The sequence below is a fragment of the Leptinotarsa decemlineata genome, unplaced genomic scaffold, assembly GCF_025532065.1.
Source record: "Leptinotarsa decemlineata unplaced genomic scaffold, Ldec_3_MD MMD2_tig00000882_RagTag_RagTag, whole genome shotgun sequence".
NCBI classification, from domain to species: Eukaryota; Metazoa; Arthropoda; class Insecta; order Coleoptera; family Chrysomelidae; genus Leptinotarsa; species Leptinotarsa decemlineata.
Window position 1 is genome coordinate 12,560,416 of NW_027412556.1, and position 25,597 is coordinate 12,586,012.

General features: G+C 33.7%; 3 protein-coding genes across 6 annotated transcripts in view; 1 reads left to right on the forward strand and 2 right to left on the reverse strand.

Annotated features, from left to right (window-relative positions):
* The window catches only part of LOC111514866 (adenylate cyclase type 6), a 426,206-nt gene extending 418,146 nt beyond the window's left edge, over positions 1 to 8,060 (reverse strand). For both annotated transcript variants that reach the window (XM_074175026.1, XM_074175025.1), the window contains exon 1: positions 7,836 to 8,060. The gene's annotated coding sequence lies outside the window, so the exon portion shown is untranslated. The remainder of the gene's footprint in view (positions 1 to 7,835) is intronic.
* A 6,560-nt stretch (positions 8,061 to 14,620) lies between these two features.
* On the forward strand, positions 14,621 to 15,562 carry MED20 (Mediator complex subunit 20). Its single transcript, XM_023161549.2, has one exon. It carries the CDS (start codon positions 14,768 to 14,770, stop codon positions 15,392 to 15,394), a length of 627 nt encoding a protein of 208 aa, XP_023017317.1. The 5' UTR covers positions 14,621 to 14,767; the 3' UTR covers positions 15,395 to 15,562.
* An 878-nt stretch (positions 15,563 to 16,440) lies between these two features.
* l(3)02640 (porphobilinogen deaminase-like protein l(3)02640) lies at positions 16,441 to 21,286 on the reverse strand. 3 transcript variants are annotated; one of them, XM_023161548.2, is made up of 7 exons: positions 21,103 to 21,286; positions 20,656 to 20,799; positions 19,691 to 19,763; positions 19,443 to 19,629; positions 19,123 to 19,387; positions 18,230 to 18,572; positions 16,441 to 17,858 (listed from the first exon to the last, which is right to left on the reverse strand). In XM_023161548.2, exons 2-7 carry the CDS (start codon positions 20,698 to 20,700, stop codon positions 17,329 to 17,331), a joined length of 1,443 nt encoding a protein of 480 aa, XP_023017316.2. In that variant the 5' UTR covers positions 20,701 to 20,799; positions 21,103 to 21,286; the 3' UTR covers positions 16,441 to 17,328. The 3 variants fall into 3 exon arrangements, with proteins under 3 accessions (XP_023017316.2, XP_023017315.2, XP_074031128.1); XM_023161547.2 differs by lacking the exon at positions 21,103 to 21,286 and adding an exon at positions 20,910 to 21,094; XM_074175027.1 differs by lacking the exons at positions 20,656 to 20,799; positions 21,103 to 21,286 and having other exon boundaries at positions 19,443 to 19,642; positions 19,691 to 19,761.
* Between the last annotated feature and the right edge of the window lie 4,311 nt (positions 21,287 to 25,597).

The window sequence follows — 25,597 nt, forward strand, 5'->3', positions numbered from 1 at the left end:
TTGCAACATTGTGTTTCAACTTTTTCTTAGCTGACAGCTCGCGTAAAAACAATTCGTTTTTTCATCGAGTTTAGTTTGTGTATGTTTTGAAAGTGTTTTAGAGATATATTTGAATATTAATATGGTGCATTCTTGTGCTGATTTTAATTGTGCGAAAAGACACACGAAAACAGAAAGCGCATTGGTTTATAAGTGAGTTATTTCATATAATGAGTTTAGGTTCCCATAGGATAAAATGATGAGAAAAAAAATAGGTGAAAGTATTGCAAAGAAAGAACTACAATCCTTCTACTCTTCCAAGACTTTATAGAAATCATTTGAAAATTGACTATAAATGAAAGGGGGACAAAAATATTGAATTTGATAACAGAGTTTTTTACTTAAATTTCAAGTATTCTTCACAGAAAGTATTATCTAGAGTCAATCCCGTTACATATGATTGATGGTATCATTACCTCAGAAGCTTTTGTTGGATCAGTTCGAGTACAATCAATTCTGTCTATACTTGACCTCATTCAACCTTCCTCTCAAGTTTTGGTAAATTCAACAAATTACCCAAGCGAGCCTATAACGCTTGAATTTAGTAGCTACATTAGAAAAGGGTATGTATGTAGGAATCGTTTATTTTTTTATGATAAATTGCAGTTGTACAGATTGAGGATTGTAGAATAAATGAATATTAGAAATGATTCTTTAATCCAGTTTGCTATATTTTTTTATTATTCATAACTGTATATTATTGAATAATGCATAAAATCATAGTTTAGGTAAATATTTTGTGATCTATCGACTTTGTGTACTGATTTTAGATGTAGAACTTATTTGCAAACATGATTTTTCGTGTACATTTTATTCAATGTGGAGAATTTTTCATTAATTGAAACGTTAACGGATTCATATACACTTACATAATTAAATTGATAATTATAGGCTTCGTTAATTTTATGATTTGGCAATGTTGATTATTTCTACTGTTCCTATTAAAAATCTGTTTAAAATCTGTTTTTCCGTTAACCAGCTGTCGCACCCCTACGAACGACAACCCTCAGAAGTCGAAACTTGTGTGAGCTAAGGATTAACGAGGTCTTACCTTTTAACGTGTGATTCCTAACACGGGTTGGACGGTAGCAAGTGAAGATCGATCGTTCAGACTAGGGCTTGAACCACCGACCAACACGGCAGTCAATTCGAGTGAGTGAACAAAGCACCCACGCCAAACCGCTTGGCTACCGACTGGCATTCGACTATTAATAATTAATTTACGGGAAAACTACGGTACTTAGAGAGATGAAACAAAGTGCACTGTTTTTTCAATTTAAAATTTCTATCAGCTGAACTATAAACTAAAAATCATGAAACAAGCCCATTAGTTTATTTCTGCATAGGAAGAATAATTGTTTCTGAACAGACTTTATTACAAATGAGATACGGAAAACAATATGATGTTTACGAGTGTTTGCGGATATAAATATAGAGACAAGGTTAACATAACACATAAAACGTCATTACTGTATATCAAATACAGTCTTCGATTCTCATCGATCAATGTTTAGATATATTTTTTTATTGCAACTGTTTATCTACCATTTCTATCATATATTTCATCAACATTCCAGAAATGTGTAAATTGTCGTATAATTATATTTTTTTATTGCAACTGTTTATCTACCATTTCTATCATATATTTCATCAACATTCCAGAAATGTGTAAATTGTCGTATAATTATTTGGGCTGCATCGTTAAATGTAGCTGTCAGTGCCAAAAACTTCCTTTTGTGACAAGTGTTCAAAGTTGTTTACTCTTGGCATGAGTACTGGAAGCGGAAGCTTTGCCAGACACAGCTGAAGGGAGTATTTCCAAAAGCAATATTTTACTATTCTCGTAGCGGACCACAATTTATTTATTTAAGGAATTGTCATCATGCTTGATGTCCCAGTTTCCACATTTGAGAAAATATTTAGTAACTGGGAGTTATTCAATCCTAATTGATCATTCAGTAAATTACCTGAATTCTTGAATCTATTGATTTCTAAACATTCTAGAACAGTGGTCGCCAACCTCTTCAATGTGTTGAGCTACAGTTAATTTATCATTATATGTATTTATTTTACTATTTAACTGGTAATACATAATACATAGGTACTAATAATAAACTAATAACAAAATAACTAATATTACTAGTACGTACTTGTTCATAGCTACATTCCTACCTATCAAACGAAGGTGTTTGAAAAATAAACATAAACTTTTATCCAGCCACAACGGCATGTCACGTATGATTTAAAAATAGTTAATAATAACAACAAAAAAGTAACGCACTATCATGAACATAAACATTAAAAAATAAAAAAGCACGTTCAATGAGAAGGCTGACACTCAGACTCATCGATAATTTTTTTAATGTTTGCAGTATAATTTGATGCAGCCATTCGAATACAATTATCCAAATGTTCATCTGTAAGTCGATTGCGATATTTGTTCTTAATAAACTTCATATTGGAAAAAGAAGATTCACACAAATAGGTTGAACTGAATAATGCTTTCACTTTCAAGGCAACACGGCATAGAACTGAATATTTGTCTTTACTTACAATAGGCCAGATTCATTCAGTACTTGAGACTAACGATTTTAAGGCTGAATCATTTTCAAACTCAATGTCTTCCATTTCTGTTGCAGCGATGTCTTCGCCAAAGTTCTGCATAACACAAGTTGCAAACTGTTGGATATCGATTTCCATAAAGGGTGAAACAACAAACTGCGCTACTAAAGCCATTTCATTGAAATTCTTAAAACGATTTTTGAAGTTATTCTTCAGGGTAGAAATAATTTCTACATGATATTTGTTTGTCATAGGGTTCTAATGGATTTTGAGATATTTTTTCTGAAAGAATAGGAAAATGCTTGGCATCGCTGTTAATTAGGTTTTGTTCCCAAAACTCCAGCTTTTTGATAAATGATTTTATATCAGAAATCATTTCCGCTAGTTCTTTGTCTCTCCCCTGAAGTTGCAAATTAAGTTCGTTTAATTTCTCTGTAATGTCCACAAGAAAACCAAAATCTCTAAGCCAGATTGAATTTTCTAGTTCCGAAGTCGGTTCATCGCGTTTTTTGAAAAATTGAAGTTGGCCAGATTGGACATCATTAAAACGTTTCAGCACCCGTCCTCTACTTAACCATCGGACTTCAGAGTGAAGAAGTAAGTCCCCGTATTGACAGTCAACTTCATCGGCCAAGGTTCTTAATAATAGTTTGTAACGCTTGAGCTCTAATCTTGTTCACAATTTTTACCACAGTTTCATAACGTTGTTTAGTTTCAGGAAATTTCCACATAATGCTTGCTGATGGATAATGCAGTGGTAACAGAGAAATTGCGGAAAAGTTTCATCTTACGACATAACGCCAGCAGACCCTTATCACAACCCACCATAGCTGGAGCGCCATCGGTTGTCAAGCCTACCATTTTCGATATTGGAATTTTCTCGGAAGAAATAATATTTTTTAAATGAGGAAACAACTCATGTCCAGTAGTGTGTCCTTTCAGTGGAATGAACTTCAAAAGATCTTCTTCAATCGTAAAATCACTAAAAACCATCCTGACGAACACGGCCATCTGGGCAGTGTCAACGACATCTGTTGATTCATCCAGTTGGAGTGAAAAATAAACACAGTTATCTAAGTCAGTTTTTAACTGTAAAAAAATGTCATTGCTCATTACTTCTACACGTCTCATCACTATATTAGCAGAAAGTTGCATAGATTTTATAGCTGAAACTATCTCGTCTTTATTTCTAAAGTTGGCAAATAACGAATCAGCAGCTTCTAAAAACGCCTGTTTTATCATTTCCCCGTCTTCATAAGGTTTCTTTTTTGTGCAATTATCTGGGACACACGGTACGATGCTTCAGTTGCAGCCTTATTTTTGTCGACTGTTCTTAAAAATATTGATTATTGTCCAATTGACTGCTTTTTTAACTGTTTCAGTTTCTCCTTTCTGGCGGCAGAATGTAGTGGGAATGATTTTTCAAAATTAGAATGTACAGTTTTATGATGTCTCTCAATATTTCCTTTTTTAGCAACGGAGACCGAAGTATTACATAACAAACACACATTTTTATCTTTAAAAAAGTATTGTTCTTCCCATTCCGAATGTTCCAACTGCTTGCCATAATATTATTTTTGTTGTTCTCTACTAACCCAACCGCTGGACGTTGGTTACGCGTTCAGTTTTAAAGCAGTTCAAAGCAATCCAGATCGTTCTCGAACACTAACGCGCTGGTCCGGCTGGTCGGTTCTAGCCGATTCTAGCTTGATGGCGTCAGCGGCAGATCGCTCACCGCTGCTGTTTATGTTTAATATTATGACAATTAGATTTTTTTGTGGAATTTTCGGAAGCTTTTCTGATTTTTGCAGTTTGTATTTTTTAAATTAAAATCGTTGTGAGAGGTACCAGTTGGCGACCACAGTTCTAGAAGATTGAGTTTCAAACTCTTCTCTTCTAAATATAACACGTCGTATTCCTGATTGAACTCATGACCTTCTGCTAAAAGGTGGTTTGCTGCAAAACTGCTTATTTGCTTATTTGCTCTTCAATTCTTTGGGAAATATACAGTTTTGGGCAAGAGCCACAAGTCCGCTTATATACTCCTAATCTATCTATTCTATTCTATTCTATTCCATGAATGTATTACTATTTCGATATGTATATATTTTCTATATTTCACACGTTCATCCCAAAATTGTATACATTGTCCTGTATTTGGGCCTAGTCATGGACGTAGAAAAATACGTCCATGGGCCTAGTGCCTGTTTGGACAATAAAAGTTTTTTTTAAGTGTGAAACTTAATCAATTCAAATTTCATAAATGTATTTCAAATCGGAAAAAGTACCACCATCTGATGGCACATCTAAACAACATCGTAACAAGGAAGCTAACCCAAGCGACTTATCCAAAAAGGATCCAGTTTTAATCATAATTAATAGCAGAATATAAAATGTAGGGTTCAGCAGATAAACTCATTACAAATAACGTGTTGAAATAGTTCCTACTTCAAACACTGGGAGCAAGGAAAACGTATTCGAATATAACAGAGAAAAACCGGTTTTTAAAGCTATAGGTGGCCTGTGGCCATACAAAAATTTCAGGGTTTATAGAACTTTTCAATACGGTCCTTTTGTGTAGTATTTCGTTTGAGGAAAATTCATTGAAAACTTTTGTTTCAATCCAGTCTCGATTATTCTGGAAGAATTGTCTATGAACACTCATCAAGCATAACTGTCACTCTAAAATCAGCTATTGTACATCTTAAGCCTTCGAATGGTACCAAAAATCATTCAACAGTGTGGTGAACAATTGATTATTCATCTTATTTTGTTTCGTATCATCACTTGAAAATATTCAATTATTATTTGTTGCTTCAAGGGGTGTCTCCTGCCCTCATGAAAGAATAGATTCCTGAAATATAACTCAAAACTGATGGATGGTCGAGTTCATTTTCTATTAGCTATGTGTGTGTAAAAAAATTGTTGAAATAATATAATCAATAATCACCTATATAACACCATTTAATTTTTTGTGTTTCTAATATTTTCAGTTAGGTATATATTTTTTGATTCAAATGTAAATACTATATGACTACATTTCAACAGTTATTACTGTCATCTTCATGGAAAATACATGTACATATAATAACAGCAAAGCTTTTACCAAAACTTAACGCGATTATTTATGAAATTGTCAATAGCTTTATCCTTTTCTGACTCTTCATGTAAGTTAGAACTATTGGACGTGTGTTACAGTTCAATCACTCATGTATTTACACATAATTTCAATATGCTTTTCTTTCTCAATAATGTTTTATAAAGTCATGGCGTTTCAAACTCAAAAGCAGTTTTTCCCTGAAGACAGTAATCACTGTTGAAATGATTGGAATATAGTGTCATAAGAGTACACTTTCACGCTTGCTGCATTCCCAAATATTTACATTTTCCATATCCTAACTGATCGGCAAAGACTACCCTTCTACAATAACTACATTTTTTTCGTATACAATTTTCTATTTCATAAATGTCAATGAAATCTGATAAATTCATCTCCACATATTGAAAAATATTGCAGCTATATTTTCTCTAGGAAAACAAATTATTTTCGCATGTTTTAGCAGTTTCTTATATTGCAATAATTTGTAGTTACTTAATTTTATCATGAAGCATTACGTTTTACATTTCCCCGGATTTCAACTGAGTTTTTTCAAAACATATTAAAAAGTTTCGAACATTTTTTAAGTTATATTCATGCAGTTTTTCGTTTTGGCAAATCTTGACATAGTAATGTTGAGTCTGAAAGTATATGTTTTGTCAAAACCAAACCGTTAATAGTTCTGGGTTTAAAGTAAATGAGGCACCCGTTTCCAAAACTTGTTGAATCCATCAGAAGTGATTTGGAGAAAATCTTTTCTGATACCTTTAATTTGGAAATCAAGTAGGTTTGTGTGACTGATTTGTTATTTTAGGTTGTCCTTTGAAACTAATATACGGTCAGCAAAAATGTTTTGCTGAGTTATTTGGAAACAAAAGTAGGATTAAACGAGTTTTGGAAACATATTGTGGATTTATACAGCTTTGAAAATTTATCTGAATGGCTAAGAAGTTGAAAAAGACTTATGTGATGCAAAAATAGTATTTATTCAACTCAACTCTCAAAACAAAAATACAGTCTCTCATTTGAGCAAAAACAGGTTCAAAATGTTAAATGTGTTAAATTTGCAAGTCCTTATCTTCTGTAATATTTAACTCATCTGGAACAACATTCACGTCAGAATTATTATCATCATCTGGAATAGTATGAACACGTTCATAAAATGACAAATCATTTTCTGCGGCATTTCTCCAATCAGGACCATAATGTTTTTTCAAAAGTACATCGACATCGGAAAGCTTTTCTTTTTTGATCTGCATTTTATTCTCAAGGAGCTTTGGAATCTTAGTTTTATTTTTAAACCGCAAACACACTAAATCACAACAAGACTGCTTCACGTTCAAACAACTACTGACAAAAATCGTATGTGTACGTATACAGTAAAGAAACCGTTCACATACGAACAGGATCTACCAAGTTTTGAAACCGTAGCATGCAATGAATAAAATAATACTATTGTATCTACGCAACTTTGAAACAGCACTTACGGCAGTGGATTCACACAGTGTTTATGAAGAATATAGCTACTTTTGGAAACGTACTATTTTTTTAAATATAGGAATATTGACAGCATCAGTCGTACCAACTATGTCATTCCTTAAAAACGTAATATATAACCAAAAAGCAGCTCCGTACATTTTTTAACATTTTTTTTCCAAAAATGTTGATTGTTGAAGTGAAAAGTATCAAGGAAGGAGGAATAATGTGTAAAGGTAACCTAGTGAATAAATGCTTGTGTTTTTAAATAGTTTATCTTGTGAAAAAGAAGGCTGAAAAGTTACCTTTTTCTGAACTTCGAAAGGTCGTAACTTTGTAAATAAGGGAGAGCGTCGCTTTTTTCTTTCGTATTCGTAATCTACCCATCAAAATACGCAAGTACACTCAAAAATTTTTTCAAAATCGCCGGGTGCCCTAAAAACGAATATTTACTGATCTATTATTCAATTCAGTTCCGCCGTAAAAAAAATGAGTTTTTTGAGTTGTGACGTTATTTTTACCGTTATGTTACTATGTAGATACACCCAGCGATTATTCAGTTTATCCGAACATATGTAAGAGCATTCCTAATCTGTTACAAACATTACCGCATAAATCAAGGTAACAAGCTCAACACCAATACTCAAATAAAAAAACAAACCAAAGCTAGACGGGCGCAAGGGCTCCCTGGTCCAATTCGGCAGCTCCGCCTCTTACATGTCAGCCGATGTTTACAAATAAAACGCACACTTAATCGAGAGGGCCCTAAACAAACAAACGACGATCGAGCGGTAGATCGCAATCGCTTCGAGAACGTTGGTCGCGCGCTGGAGTACTCCAAAGCTCGCGCCGTAAACCACTGATTCGCAACCGGCGTCGGAACAAATGATGAAGCGGCTACAGGTGTCAGCGGATCGCGCCATGCGCCGTGGATCCACCTCCGCCGCTGGCGCTGATAACACCGAGTGGACGGAACACCTTATCACTACCTATCGGCAGCGTTGCCAGTTACAAGGACATTTCTTTAGATTCACGGATAATGTTAAAACTCTGGTGTAGTGACTAATTTGAAGGGACTATTATCACAAGATGGCAGTGCATAGCTCTTAAGGGAAAAGAAGATTATCAAAGTGACATTTTGTATCGACATTTCCGCGACATCGTCACAAAATTCCTGTAGTGAAAGTATTGTTGACGTAATTCGAAAGATTACACTAGATCGAAAGTGGTAGGCGAAGTAATAATGTGAATATTTGTGCGAAATAGAGAATTTACCACGGAATTTTCCGAAAGTAATGCCATAAAGGCTCAAATTGTTACAAAGGGGCTTCCAACAGGAACTTCTGAACTTTGACAATTGATTGATGATGATGATTTTGGGGGCCATTGTAGTTTACAGTTACAGAAGAGGTCTTTAAGATACCTTACAAAGTCTAAGCCGAGAGATCACTGCAAGCCTTTATTCATCAGCCACAAAATATTAACTGTCACCGGTTTATACATAATGGAAACAGTATGCTCAATTCATAAAAATAAAACTAGCATGTACACTCCTGGAACAAATTGTCACAACACCACACAGAACCATATGCTTTACTTACTTATTCCAAAATTCACCTTGACTCAGCATTCTCTGATTTATGAAAGTATTAAAGTATATAATCACCTTCCTACCATTCTAAAAAATAACACAGATATCAAAAAGTTCCGAAGTACAGTTAAAGATCTTTTAATCGAAGAAGCTTATTATTCGATCCATGAATTCTACCATGATAAGCTATAATGTTCACCTAAACTCATCTGTCTTCTTTATGTTTTATTTGTGAAATTGCTATGTCTGTATTTTTTATATTGTATGTCATGTATGTTTTATTTGTGAAATTGCTATGTTTGTATTTTTTATATTTTATGTCATGTATTGTATTTTGTATTTTTTATATTTCATGACATTCATTTGATTTTTTTACAAGACTTTGTCAATAAGATACTAATCTTCCAATAATAAAACATATTGATTGATTGATTAATTGATAACGACCATCTTGTTGAAGCTACATCTGTCAAATTAGTTGTCATTTATTCAGTCTGTATTGCCAAATCACCATGGACGGATATAATATTCAACACGTGCAAACAGTGAAATCATTTTATGAAAACGGGTGTTCTGTTCGGGCAACTTACCGCGAGCTTCGCCTATTTTACGGTCACCATAATCGTCCTACCGAGAAGACTATTCGCAATGTGGTGGATAAATTCGAGCCCACTGGTTTAGTAAACGCAAGATCTATTGAAAAGATCGTCGCTGTCTGTGAGAGTGTGCAGGAGAATCCGAGGCAGTCGATTTCGCGTCACACACAAGAATTTGTCCTTTTGCGAACCACAACTTGGCGAATTTTGTGTCGTGACTTGGGCCTGCACTCCAATCTCCCTTAATCCCTTAATGGTTTATATCTTTGTTGGTTGCTCGATTGGTATTGCTCGGAAACTACAATGTATAAGTTTTAAAAAATGGACATCTATCTAGAAAAATGTTTAGATCGACTTATTGCAAAAAATGTATTAAAATATGCTTTTCTGATAACCAGCTATCGCCCCCCTACGAACAACAGCCCTCAAAAGTCTAAACTAACATGAGAATTAACAAGGTCTCACTTTCCTATTTGCTATTCCTAAAACGGAAATTCCTGGTTTTCGTAAAGATTGAATCACTGAGATATTCTCAGCTGAATACATTGATATAAGAACAATATATCAATTCTTGAATTAAATCAATTGTATTATATGAAAAACGAGAAAATTCAACAAGAACATTTGTAACCAGTACCATTATTAAAGAGACGATGTTGGAATATATGAACAGAGTACTATTTTTCAACAACAGGATTTTATTGTTGAAATTTATCGTGCTTTGACTTGAGACCGCAGAGCCGCCACCGGAAATGTATTTACTATACGTCGCGTATTCTTTTGCCACTAATTAAGAATGATATTTTGATTCGAATTAAAAATGACTTATTATATCAAAAGTTTCGATTTAGATATTGAGATTTCTGAATTTCATACATAAATTGTTGGTTTTCAATGTGGTGTTTGAACTGTTGTCTTATTTTAGTGAGGTTATGTGAATCAGTGGAATGTGTCTATTCGTTTTTCAATTCGGTATCTTGTATCTGTTCATTATATCTGTGAGTTTAATAAGTTAGGGTCTTGTCATTTTCATAATCATAATATCAAATTAAACCTGTGAATTTCTGTAGAAGCATTTATGCAAAGTTTTAACAATCACTCACAATCATATTTGAATATTTCATTCCATTGGTTCAATTTGATTAGGACAGTGACAATTATTGGAATTGTGAAAATGGTGCATAACTAGGCCTTGAGAGTCATGTATGATTCAAGAATAATGACACCTAGATGGTCATATCTTGGCTGTCAGCTTTATCGCTGGCGGAAAGAAGTTTCATAGCATAGCTGTAGAACTTTGTAAAACTCTCATTATTTTATCGATTTGAAGAAAATAATCGCAATAAAACAAACAGACAATTGCGTAGGGAGCTTTTATATACAATATGTAGTGATTTATAGGAAATTATCACAATCATAAACTAAGTGAAGTACCTACCTTCAGAAAGTTGAAACTTATGAAAGTCAATCTGTTTCAAATATTGATAAATATAATTTTATTGTCTGTCATATCAACTAGCCTTCCACCACAAAATCTTGATTGACATTTCAGTTATCGTCGTCTAGTGAGTACAATAGTACGAAACAAACAGAAAAATCAAGACAAAACTCCCACGGCTCGTGTTGTTGACAAGCATAAGAATCGAGATGAAAAATCAAACTCGCGGTGCTTTGTCTACAAAACCTGAACACACAGATAAAATAGGGCGCTGGCTTTTTTACGTTATTTGTTCATCCAAAACATAATCGCGATATCAACCTTCACGGTTTCGATTCAGCGGCTGACACGGCAAAATGAACCGTTCCCGATACAGCAGAAATACATCGAGGAACAAACAAAATTAAGCATTTTTAAATTCAATGAAAACGCTGCTCAGTGGGAACGACAAAAGGCTCTTCGAGGTCATAGAAACATTTCTGAAGTGTTTTGATTTCCTAGTTCTCTATCATTGAACGGGAAATGTAGGAAACTTTCGAATAAAGTTTATATGACTGTGATTAGATTAACTAACCGTATGAATGTTAATATTAACTGTCAAATTGACAAGAGTAGAGGTGTGCCTTCCGATGACATAAAGTCATAATGTGGTAATAGAAACAATTGATGCGTTTTGTAATGTTATTCAAAATGATGCTGATGAAAAGATGAAGTGAAAGTTTTGACCCAAAACTTCAAAGTACACCATTGAGGTTTTTTCTTTCAGTTTGTATCTGAAATAAACTTTTTTGCATGATCTTCATATCTCTATAAAACTTTTCATTGTAGTTTTTCTCTTATAATGATGCATTTGATAGTTTTCCAGATTTTTGTTAAATAATGAGAAATTGAAATCCGAAAAACTCTTTTTCCACGAAACATCTCTTCAAAAAAGACGGTCTTTTCAATTTTTGAAGTGATTTGAATTCCCTTTTGTATATTTTCGTGTTTGCAGCAGATTTAATTTCAGGCGGTAATATATTATAAAGTAGAATGCCGGCACCCTCTGATGAGTTTAAGAATTACTCATGATGATGTTTCTACATGAAGATATTTTTCTATATCTAATTCGTGTTGGAAATACCAAAAGTTTTGTTATTTGATATTTGTGGCGACATCTATGTTTAATGTATGCATTATCCATATTATTAGTAGGCAACACTGCCGTGCGTTTGTTTTGTTTTAAAAGTAGTTGAATAAAAGCTTTTTTCTACACCCGTACTCTAACAATACACTTATATGACCATAATCCGTTTCATAATGATATCCATTATGATACAGATTTTTCATAACGATACAGATTATCAACCAATAGAAACCCATAATTTTTCAATCAAGAATCCTGTTCCTTTGTTTGTCCTAGATTCTAACCTAAGTAACTAATTGCTTTATTTGTCAAAATCAGTTTTCATATTACCTACCTATATTATCAAAATGTCTGAAAACAGCGATATAGAAGGAATACCATCGACTCCAATATTTTGAAAAAATTAGATTAATTACAGTTGTTATATTCAATATAAATATAATTTGAATCTTTATAGTTTTCATATATCCATGATAATACCATTAAGTTTGTGTTTTTTTAAAAAAAATATGAGTTAATTACTGTAAATGTGTTCAATACAAATATAATATTTATAGTTTTTCATTATTTATCGGGTTTAGAAAAAATAGCGTATGCAACTCTCATGTAATGGTTAGTAATACACTCGCATATACCATACAAAACTCGCCTTCGGCTCGTTTCGTATCCCGGTTAATGCTCGTGTCTTAATAACCATCATTACATGATCGTTGCATAATATACTATAATCGTGGCAACAGTCTAATTTTTCAACATATTCAGCTTTATCTATAACAATTTGCTAGCAAAACAATTCGATAATAATTATTGATTTTGCTGTGCATAATATACAGGGTGTTACTTAACTACGGTACGATATTTCAGAGAATGAATCGTGAGGTCATTTTAAGAAAAACATTCCTATGAACATATGTCGGGAGTTCGTTCCTGAGATACAGGGTGTTGAAGTCAAAAGAACGGTATTTATAAAATATCATAAATATTCTCACACCGATTTGGGGGTGAGACAATATTGGGAAAAACGTACGTCACTGACTTGTTGTTGCATTTCTTAATTTTTTTACAATCATTTACTGAAAATACAACTTTTTCGTCGTTTGTGTTTTATTCATATCAAGCTTCGTTTTCGAAAAAAAAATCACTTCTAAGAACAACATAAAACAAAAACCAAAAGTAAATAATAAACAATTTCGACCTCTAAATAATTGAGCAAAATGTCCACCTTCTGATAAAATACACGACTGCAATCGATTTGTCATTGATTGTCTGACACGTTAAAAAATACCTGGAGTATTCCTTATGACATTGCAATTGTCAATTATTCGATTCCTCAAGTTATTCACATCTAGTACAGGAGTTTTATAAACGAGAGCCTTCAGATGACCCCATAAACAGAAACTTAGAGGATTCATATTAAGATTGCGAGCTGGCCAATTTTGAAGTACTGCACGTCCAATCCAGCGATTAACTTAGGTGATATCGAGATACTGACGAACAAGAACACTAAAATGAGCTGAAACCCCGTCGTGCATGAACCACATGTTGCCTCTTACAAGTACCGGCACTTCTTCTAACACAATGGGTAAATGATCTCGCAAAAAGTACGTGTAGGATTCACCTGTTAATCTTTCTGCTAGAAAAAATGAATCAATTAGGTAGTCACTAATCATACCTATCACTAATCATTCCCACCCAAACGTCAGCGAAAATTTTTGCTGAAAATGACTCCAATAACGTAGGGATATTCGTCGACCCAAAAAATGTGCTCTTTCGTAAATGAATAATTGGTAAAAAATTATTATTGTGCACCATCGTATGAATCAACCACCTACAAAACATTAATCTTGGGTTAAAATCCCGAGACAATAGAGCTTGGACCCGCTGTATGTGATAGGGGTAGAGGAGGTTTATTTTTAGAACTCATTTGTTGTGAGAGGTGCGGTTTTATTAACGGTTCCCTGTGGAATTGCGAGTAAAATTTTGAATTTTTGCGAAATACTTTCTTGTACCTTAACAGTCAAAAATCACAATTTCTCATACCTAACCTGCTTCACAAACCCACACCCAACAACATTTATCATTCGTTACAGGTACCAGACTAGATACATATTCGTGAAGAGGGGATTTCAACGAAAAACTTCGTAGACAAAAGGATAAATACTTTTTTCAACGGCAAGTCGTATATCTCATATGGTATCACTTATTTCATCTTGAAAACTGCTTCGCATTCAACTATCGGTCTGTAGTACAATTCCATAAATTCTCAGAAATATTATTGCATTAAAATGAAAACATTGTTGTCAAGGTTGTGATTCTATATATTTCATCTCCATTTTTCCTCATCTGTTTAATATAATTTCTGTACGTCACTGCAAGACAGATTATGGTAAAAACGTCAGTCATTTCTGAGGATGTATTACCTACCATTTTTGAATTGTAGTATAGTATTATTTTCCAAGTCACGGATTATTTTTGGCAGTAATGAAGGAATTTTTGGAGCATTATTGACCGTTTCATAGCATTATTGAACGAACGACCATGTGGCAAGAATTGCTGAAGTACTACGCTACAGTAATCGAGAAAACAGGCAGCAAAATCTTGACATTTGATCTAACTTGCTTTTTTGTCTTAGTATAAGCAAAACGCACCTAAAGTGACGCAAGATGTCACTCGATTTCCGTGACATCTGACAGGAAAGTGGTTTTATGTTTCAAAAGTAAAAAGTAAGGTTGTTTTTTGTGTTTATTTGTTATTGATGTAAAGGTTATATACATATAATTTAAAGGGACTTACCCAAACTTCTGCCCAATTTCTTTCAATAAAGGTACTTTGAAATTTTATAATGGGGGTTACAATATTGACCCAGTACCATACGGAAAATAGATCAGGACCCCAAATTATAGACATTCTCTCAAAACGAATTACAGAATTGGGTGCAGTTCAACAAGGTCAATTTTTGGTAGACTGCGAAACATACACCTCTGTTCCGCAGCTAGGACATCAAAGGACGGTACATGTCCTCCACAACTCCGAACAACCTGCCACAGTTTTCTCTTTGCTTGAAACTGGCAACAAAACCATTCCGCTAGCAACTGACGGTCTCTTCGACCTGCTAATGATGAAAATGTCCCACTTTTACACCTCAAAGAAACAGACCAAAGCAGAGTCGAAGGGGCCTAGGTTTGAAATAGGTGACTTTTGTGTTAAACTTGGATCAGTGACGGTGAGCAGCAATTTCAAGGGGATTCTAGTGGAAGTGGAATATAGACCTTGCGTGGTGCCCGCAATGTGTTGGGATTTGCTGAAGGAGTTCCTGCAAGGGTTCTTGGGTTTGGCCGGACCTACAGCACCCCCAACGTATCTCCAGAATAGGATGCAGGAGATATACTCCCCCATTGACACTATTCATCAGTACTTGGAACATTTTACGATATTCAGGAAGTCGCCTGGGATAGGAATTAGGACATAGTTATCGCTTCCACTAGGAGATGTGAAAAGATTTTATTTTCCTGTTTTCCTAAAAATTAGAGAAAACCCCCATTTTACTGAATTCATGTAAATTTGACTGTCAGATCAGCTGGCTGAAATTTTTATCAGTTATAATTGAAGTAACTTAAAATATACTTTTTATATACTCTGTCTTAAATTATTTATCAATATTAGAGGGTTGTAACATCAAAGTACTTTAGGTAATTTATGTTTTATTTATTCAAATAAAAAATAGAGCTTTTGAAAAACCATCTCACCACATGTTCACAAATTATACATGGAAATTGAAAATCCCTTTCTCTTCGAAACCATTGAAGTTTCGTAAGACTTCCTCAGTTATAATCGATTCTTTGGATAATACCATTGATACTGGTTTGTGTATTTTCAACAAACCACAAAAATCATGTTGAACATGTTCATTGAACTTTCAACTTTCTAAAAAGTGTGATTTGTTCAAATGATTTTCTATTGCACCACTTTACTTGAACTTCGCCATTATTCTTGACTCAGTTCAGACAAAATACGTTTTGGATATCTAGACGACAGTATAAAATTTTATAATTGTCACACAGATAAACTTTTCTGTACTGTAGTTCATCAAAAATATCATACACGTGTGGGTATGGTGTATTTTGCCACATATTAGCGCATGAAATACAATAACGTTCAGATACAAAAATAAGAAAAAAAAATTGTTAATGTAAGATATTGTCCATCAAGCCAAACATTTTTCCAAAATAACAGATCAACTGTTGTCCTCACCCATCATGGAATGTTTTTCTTGTACAGGGATTTCAAAAACAAATTCAAGATGCAATCTATTGTGAGATTTTCACTTAACAGTTTTTAAAAAGCCAACACGTGTTTCGCTATACAATAGCTCCTTCAGAAGCTAATATTTAGTGAAACACATGTTTTGTGAAACTTATTAGTGAAAATCTCATTATTGTGTTTTTTGAATATGTTAAGAATTTCAACAAGTATCTTCCGATTCCATCCCATATTTCAAAAACAAAATCAATACAATTAACATTTACAAATTTATTCAAAAATGATTCAACAAGTTATTAACAATTATAGACATCAAAAACGACTCCCATATATAAAAACTATGAAAACTGGTGTAATTCACTTGTAGATAAAAATAAACAACATTGAAGACATCAGTTGAAAACAGATTGCACCATATATTCAATCAATTAATTAAGATTTTGAACAAAGACAAATATGCAGATAAAATACAAATATACAATATTTCCTAATTTACAAATTTATAAACAAAGTTATTACCCCACTCTCGAGAAAACAAATTTATATACAAAGTTATTACCCCACTCTTGAGAAAACATATTTACCGTGTTTATAAATCATTTCATAAAACCTGCAATCATGACCAATAAACCCAGAAAAAAGATTCGACACAATTGTTGAACGAATTAATAACTAGAATTCTTTTTCAAGAATATAACATAAAAAATAGGATATTCTCAAGTATAATCCCATTATAGTGAAAAAAGTTGGAAATCGGAACACATTCTATTATTTTACTCAAGAGTTTGGAAATGTTATCCAACAACTCAATTTTCTCATGTCTTCAATTTGAACAGAAAAACGTCCTATATTTTATTGTTATAACGCACCTTGTTTGTCATGGTAATATCATGCCATTCCCATCTCATGATCGGAGAAAAATAATAAATTAATTACTGCCTGCGTAATTCAGGAACCATCTCAGTGGGTAGTTGTAGTTTGTCAAAAATACATACTCTATATTCAATTTTGATCATTATTAATTAATATACTTTCTTTAAACAACTATAAATACATATTTTACTAACTTGTCTACTTGTTTGTTCCAAACCCCTCATCCTAAAAGAAATTAACCCATAACCTAACAACCCTACGAATAGAAAATCAACTGAAAGCACCAACTAAAGCTTGAGCCTGTCCGTGAACAATAGCCTGAGCCTTTGACATAACCTCCAAGGCACCTCGGCTGATCAGATCCTCAGCCAGCTTCTTTCCCAGCTTTCTAGCACTCTTCAACCCGCCTAGTGTGTCGTCTTTGTGGGGCACCAAACCACAAAACAGTTTGCTATCGGTTTCCGACCCTGCTGAGCTCCGTCTTCTGCTAGTGCTGGGGATGGCCAGCACCCCATTTTGAAGAAAGGGGCATTTTGTGATGCCCTCATAGCGAGCAGATTCGATTTTGCCACTCACTGGGCATTTATTCGTCTCGTATTCCAGCTGGTTCTCGAGGTACGGACATTTACCCATGAAATCCACGCCCACTGGTAGTTGCATTGGACACTTATCATGGGGGTCTTTATCTAGGATGTCGTTCGGAATGTCATCCAGTTTGGGTCTTTTGGATGAAGGTCCGTTAGAAGTGATAGAGCATTTGTCTCCGCAGGTTTCTATGTCTCCCAGAGGTTTGTCAGTACCTGAAGTAAAAAAATGTTAGTGCACTATCCCATAAAAAATTAACATCATTTGAATATGTTCAGATATACTGTTCACATTGTTAATACTTCCTTTTTTCAACATATTTTAGTTATTTTGAATTAAAGTATCATTACTCGTTTAGAATGTATGATATTGTCATTAAATTCATAGACTGCATTATAGGAGTTTTTGTGAAAATTCAATCATGTTTTTTATAACAAACACATTCCTCAAAAATCAAAAAATTTTTGTCAATCCAAATCTTTTTGATTTCCACATAAACTCTCTTTATTTTGCTTCAACTCAAACCATCATTATGGTACTAGAAATATTTCGATTGTGAATTTACAGAGGCAGTACCCATACGTACCTCTGTAGGGACAATTTGTACACCTCAAATCCTTCTTGACCGTTATTTCTGTATTATCTGAATCGATTACTTCTTCTTTACCATCCAAAGACCAAACCGCTCCTTTCAGGCTCAAATCATACTGGTTTTCTTTTGTCACCTTCAGTTCTGAGCTGACTGCTACCGGAGCACTGCAACCTCCCCCTAGAGTTTTGAGAAAACTCCTTTCAGCTGTGATTCGTAAGGCAGTCGGAAGGTCATACAATGGCTGGAGTAGGCTGATGATTTCTTCATTGTCTGCTCGACATTCTACTGCTAGGGCTCCTTGTCCCACAGCATAAAGAAGTTCATCTTCAGTTAAAATCTAGAATAATAATAACTTCTATTAGACTATAATGGTCTAAGTAAACATATGAGGGGAATTTGAGGAATTCCTTTGAAGATATTCTTTTTTGCTGCAATAGCATTTTCAAACTTGAAACCTATTCAGCAAATTAATGGATGTAGCCGTTACTACATGGTAGTAGATCATCATGAAAAATGAGAAATGAAACTTTCTATGTTTTTTTACCACTTGTATTTGTAACTAACGTTACTGCAGTTTCGTTCTATACGGACATTTTCGAACGAATACAATATTATATTTGTACAATATTGTTTTTGTTTGAAAATGTTCTTATAGGAGGAAACTGCAGTAATGTCAGTTACGACTACAAGTGGATAAAAAATATAGGAAGTTTAATGTCTCATTTTTCTTGAAACCAATTGTATTTTTTTTGAAAACCATGCGGACTTTTCAAAATTTAGACGATACTTTCCAGTAATATGGATTCAACAAATAAAACTCAGGTGGTTTGGTTAATTTCCACAAAAAATATAGGTTGCTAAATAACTTGTTATGCTTTTTCACTCACCCTTGAAATCCTCTCTTTCCATCCAATCCTTACCAAACCTGCGGTAGCTAAAATAATGGCTTGGTACTTTCCTAAATCATCCAGTTTTTTCAGTCTAGTATTCAAATTCCCTCTGATATTTTCTACTTTAAGATGAGGGTAGTTTTTAGCCAACTGGGCTGTTCTTCTTAGACTAGAAGTGCCTATTACACTCTTCTGGGGTAAAGTTGCTAGTGAAAGGTCTTTCAAATCTTTTTGGAGAACCAAAGCATCTCTAGGATCTTCCCTGTAAATACACATTGTTATAATGAAATGTATGACAGATGCAAATAAATAGAAACCTTGTCAGTACAGCTCCAATGGCCATACCATCCGGTAGAGATGTAGGAAGATCCTTCAGAGAATGAACCACAAAATCCACACACCCTGTCGCTAAGGCAGTCTCAAGTTCTTTTGTGAACAGGGATTTCTCTCCAATTTTGGGTAAAGCGATATCAAGAACTCTATCACCTAATGTGCTCATAGTAACTGCAAAATATCTCTATGAAAAAATTTCAAGTATCTTCTGGTTGGCAGTTCAATTTCTCACCTATTTCAAATTCCTTTTCCGGAAAACAGTCTTTTAGTAATGCAATGACATGTCTGGTTTGTATAAGTGCAAGCTGAAATCATTTTATTACGTTGAATGATATATTTATAAATTCATCTCACTGCAATATAAAAATGGCATATGTAGCAAGATGATTACATGATAAATGTACATATCAAAAGAATGAGCCAGATAAGACAATAATAACATAGATGAGGAACAAGATGTCATTCACACAGGTTATTGAAAATAGCATAAAATTTTCAACGTCTAGTCAGGTCTGTCAGACTGATACCCAATCATTATTCAAAGATGTAATTTTCAGTTGATCAGATAATAGAAACCCGTATCTATTTTTTTTTTGTACTCAACTGGTACATTGCTAAGAACAATTGCCACTGTATAGAGAAAATGTAGATAATATTCACCCAAGACAGCAAAGTGAGAAATGCATTTTAACATCAAAACTAAGAGATCTTTTGAGTCTTGAGAAATATTAGGCTTGACAATTTTTCACAATCAGCATCCTCATGATGTATTTATCTAGAAATCGAACGTTAAAAAGTAATACCTCGTTATTCCTTAGCTCGCAAAAGTTTTGACTTTTGAGGGTTGTCGTTCGTATGGGAGCTAGTTAACGGAAAAACATATTTTAACAGATTTCAATGACTTAGTCCCTGCTTATGAATGAATTTCATGAGATTTGTTCAGTTTCTCATCTAAAGTTGATGTAATTGGTCGATTTTTACTAATATTTCTTTGTAGTCTAGGCAAACAGTCATATATTTTGCAAACATATTTTGATAACTTGTAAATGGAACACCATTTTTCTTGATGGTAACTACAAAATGCTGAATCACAAAAATTGTTTTTGATTCAAATTTCATGGGATATGACGGAGTTAACTCTACCTTCATAGGTAGAGAGTATATGGGAGATTTGAACATATGTTATGAAAAACTTACCTCGCTTTTTCTGGAACCCACTCGTATTTTTTTATTTTCGCTCATATTTGCGGAGTTGTAGAAACCAACTGGAATTCACAATCAGGAAATGTATTTTCAAAACTTGCTATTTCAAGTCTTCACACTGGAAACGCGTGAATAAACCTAAAAAATAATCATGTACTTTGAACCACTTGAAGTGTGCAAAACTGATATATTTTAATAGAGTGGTTTCTCTTTTTTCTAAATTGAAAAGTCATTCTTTATTGCCTTACATAATAAATTATAATGTTGCATAAAACAGTACTGTTTCCTGCCAAATGAACGGGAAACTCTTTCTTTCCAATAATTCACCCTCGAACCACATATTGACAAATATAATCCTATCTATAATAATAAATAGTAACTCCTCTTTGACTCTGACCAGTGACCTGCTTTTTCCTTCTGAAGTCAATTTTGACAATTTACCTATTTGACATGTCACGATTTTCATTTTCCAGTGTTGCGACCTTATGAAAAAACGCCAAACTGTTCTTTAAGGAATTCAACGTAAACTGTAAGAAAAGTGACATTTTTGAAATTGAATTTCACTAAATTGATCCTCTCACAAAATAATACATTCGCTACTAAGGATTTTTAAATATTTTTTGAGTTTTGACTCCTCATCAAAAAATCGAATAAAAAATAGTATATCATTCACGATTAATGTCATCCTAATCACAACTCGAATCTGACAATTCCTACACTATAGGTTTCTGTATCAAATCATAGTCAATGTGTCAATTCATTTTGAGTAGATGCCGCCAGTATAATTGCTTGTAGAAAATTAGAAATTGTGACTTGTATACAAAGATTGGAATTTCTATTAAATTAGACGAAATCCATCTTAATTTCGTTCAGGTTTGGAGACCAGCTCCCCTACCCTTTTGGCTGATCATTGGCCTTGAGAGGGACCAATAGGTACATGACTGATGGTGGGTGACGGGGTGGAAATATAAACGTCTCCCTCTCAAAGCCTTCGATTGTGTCAACAATAACATTCTCTGGCTGCTCATAAGTCACAATAATAAACGTTACCTCTGTCATTGCGGGAGTGTCACAAGCATGAATACTATAGGCTTTACTCACTTTTCCTCCAGCATCTTTCATCTTGAATCACCTTCAACGCCGATTCAAACTTTTTTATTAAAAGTCACCCTATAATGGAATTTGATGAAAATAGCAATTTTTGAGGAAAGGACTATTTGTGTTGAAAAAATAAACTACATCTCATCCATATCGAAAAGACCACATGTTTATTGTTTTCAAAACTTTGCAGTCGTGAGAATCCATATCCCAATGCTTCCTTTAAGATACGCAGAATATCAATCATAACAGAGCAAAAAACCATCTTTCGACGCGCGGTTGGCATCATCGTTAACTTTTCAGCAAGAGAGGCAGTATTTTAGTTCTGGTGTATTTTCAATAGATTTATTTTACGCCAGAGGTTTCAATTATATCTATCGATTTCATGGATGGAGCCTGTTTTATTTTTTTTACATAAATGTTCTGTGAAAAATCATGTTGATGCGCCAGTATATGCATTTTTAGTGGAGATAGTAAGATATGTTATGATTTGTTCTTGTGATTATTCATATAGAAATTTAAATGTGTAGGTATTTGTTGTTTATTAAAAATTTAAGCAATCATCCCAAATATCTCCTGAACGGTGTGAAATATCGAAATCAAGCAAGAGACAAGGAAATTCAAACACAGAATGACAATCTTTTCTGAAAGAAAGTGGTCAGTGACGTTTTAAAAAAAATCGGAAGGGTTGAAAGTTTTATTGGGACATAAAATGTAACATTCTATATAAAAACTTCAATGCTTTTTATAGTCATTCCGTGGACATCCTCGCATGTTTTTTGTTAGCGCAATAATGTTTGGTTCACGTTCGGCGGTCAAGATAACCCCGTTTACCACTGGCCGTTATTTCAATTTTACATTTTCTCCTAAATTGTGCGTCTAAATGTATATCAACGTTTATCTTCATAAAATTTTCTTGATTATGAAGTAAATTTTGCTCGTAAGAAATATGCCTGCCAAATATAATGTTTAAAAATCATATTTTAATTTTCAATAATTTTTTGACACACAATGTTTCCTTTATAAGAGATAGATTACATAGTAGGTATCTATCGCAAACTTTTTTAGATCCAATAGATAATCCAATAGATAATAGATATCTTTGTAGTGCATATGGTACATAAGCCTTACGGCATCGCACGCGAATAAAGGAGTTCTATATTTATTGTTTTTTCTTCTGACCTAATTCACAAATATCAATAATTAACACTTATCAAGAATTGTAGCATAATGCTACATAGCCTTCCACATGCGAATGTGGCTATCATACACTAAAATAATTTTTCAAATAAGACTGGTAGTTGGTAGTTCCACAGATCATTGCGTTCAAACAAAACAGAAACTCTTCATATTATATATTTATAAGAATATAAAGAATTTAGGGCAGTGGTTCCCAAACTATGGGTCGGTACCCACTAGTGGGTCGCGGGAGCAATTTGGGTGGGTAGTGGAAACATTAAAAACACTTAATACTTTTGAGTTGTTTTTCCCATTTTGGATAAAGACTACGGGAGTATATCTAGTTCTTTCGGACATAGCCTCAAAAGAGCAGATGGGGTTTTCAACCACAAATTTGTGTGAGAGAGCATTCTCCACTTTGGTATATTTAAAAAATAAATATAGAAATAGGCATTGTATGGAAAGTGGCCTGTGTTTAAAGCTTTAGCTTCTCTTATAATTCGTGAGCACCATCTCCACAAGTCATATTAATTATATAAGATCCATTTTTCATTTTTTGTATTTGTTTAGTTTCAAGATTCTGAATTGAAAGTCTTTTTTCGTATGAAGGTGGGTCCCCAGGCAAAAAAGTTTGGGAAACGCTGCTTTAGGGTAGAAACAGAGTGAAAATTTGAAAACATACTTCCCTCTATATTTTGGCCCCTATAAAAAATCTAAAAACTTATTTTTTACGGGGGGCATTTTGAAGACTAGTTTTCAAATGAAATTAAATCAACCGTCTAACAGGGGCAGACACAACCCTAGTCTTAAATAGAAAAATGGGTTGAGTAATACCTTAATTTAAAGGTTGTTCAGATACCTTTCCAAAAATACCACTGATGTACTTTTGGAGAAATCAAGTAAAACCGTGAATATGTTTAAGTATCAAATGAAAAAAAAAAATGTTAAAATCTATTTTACCGTTAACCAGCTGTCGCCTCCCTACGAATGACAACTCTCAGAAGTAGAAACCTGTGCGAGCTGCTGATTAACGAGGTATTGCCTTTTAACGTGCAATTCCCAGCACGGGTTGGACGATATGAAGTGAAAATCGATCGTCCTTCCTCTTGGCTTGAACCACCGATTCACACAGCGGTCTATTGTGTACGTGGAACACATCAACTGCGCCAACTCAATCGACTTGAACATAAAAAATTTGAAAAAGTGGTTTATCTCATTAAATGTTCGAAATGTCCATTATTTTCTAATCAGTGGTAAAGTAGGCTCTCAAAGTTCTCTTAACATTCCGAAAAACTTCTGCCTCTGAATATCTCTACATGGAAGAAATTTAGAAGCGATAAGTCGGATGATCTTGCTAGCCATTCTATTGCTCCTCATCAACCAATCCATCTGCCAGAAAATCTATCATTTAGTCGCTATCTAACTGGAAGAAAGTAGTGTGGTGGAAGCTCCATCTTATTGAAGGTAAATAACATTGTCTTACAAAATAATTTTAACAGCCGCATAAATTTGATTTTTCAAATTAAGGGATCTATGATTTCATCATACAGATTAAGGTAGAGCTCCAGTGATAGAATTCTCAAGAATATCAGCCTAAATGATCACTTTATTCCCTGAAAAGTAATGGATTTTCATTGCTACATTTGCAACTTTGTTTGTTAATATCCCTATTCAGAAAAAACGTACACTTATCAGTGAAGCAAATATTGTGCAGAATAATTTGGTTTTCATTTGTAAAATCTGTCTTTATTTCAAAAAATTCTGTTCTTCTGTCGAAATCGTCGTCATAAAGCTGTTGAAAATGTTTTATTTGATGCGAAAGAAATTTATTTAACTTTAGTGTTTGCAGTAGTTGTTGCCGTGTTCTTCTTGCGCATCTTTGACATCTTCCATAAATGAGAGTAATTTCAGTTCTTTGTTGAAATGTAAACAAACTTTGCTAAAAATAATTCAATAAACGCACAACCTCTAACAAGCACAATTAATTTTACAATAACCTAAAATTGGCAACCGGAATTGATTTCGGAAATGATAAATAGGAAATATAATTCAAGAAAAACCTCAAGATGGCTTCACCTGGGCCTTTTTCTTCTACGATATGGGGATTGTGTTAAACTGATAAATGCGACAAAATGGGTAAAACGATCAAATTAGTGATTGTCGTTTATATCTTTATTTTTTGGCAACTCTTGTACTTACTTGTCACATTTGTGAATCATTACCATATAAGTACTGGTTTATTTAAATTACATTTTTCATAATAATAATTTTCAGCGGATTAAAATGCTTTTTTATCATTTTGTTGAATATTAGAAGTGAAAATACTTCAAACATTTACCGTTATGTAAAACGACTTCATTTTCTTTCATTTCACTTCATTAAAATAGTATCACAAAGTATTTGTTTACAGTTTTCACCAGATTTCTTGTGAACTCCTAACAATTCAATGTTTATATGAAAGTAGTTGTTCCAAGAGGGCTTTCTCTTCCAGTTTGTGTCTTAAAGTTATTTCTTTGTAAAACTTTTTTTAATCGTTGCTTTTTTCCTGTTTTTCGGAGTTTTCCACGTTTGTTGAAGTAGAAAGCTAATACCTTTCTCTCCCGTATCTGAAAGTCCTTTAAAATATATGAATTATCTCTCAACCCTCTTTTCATTTACG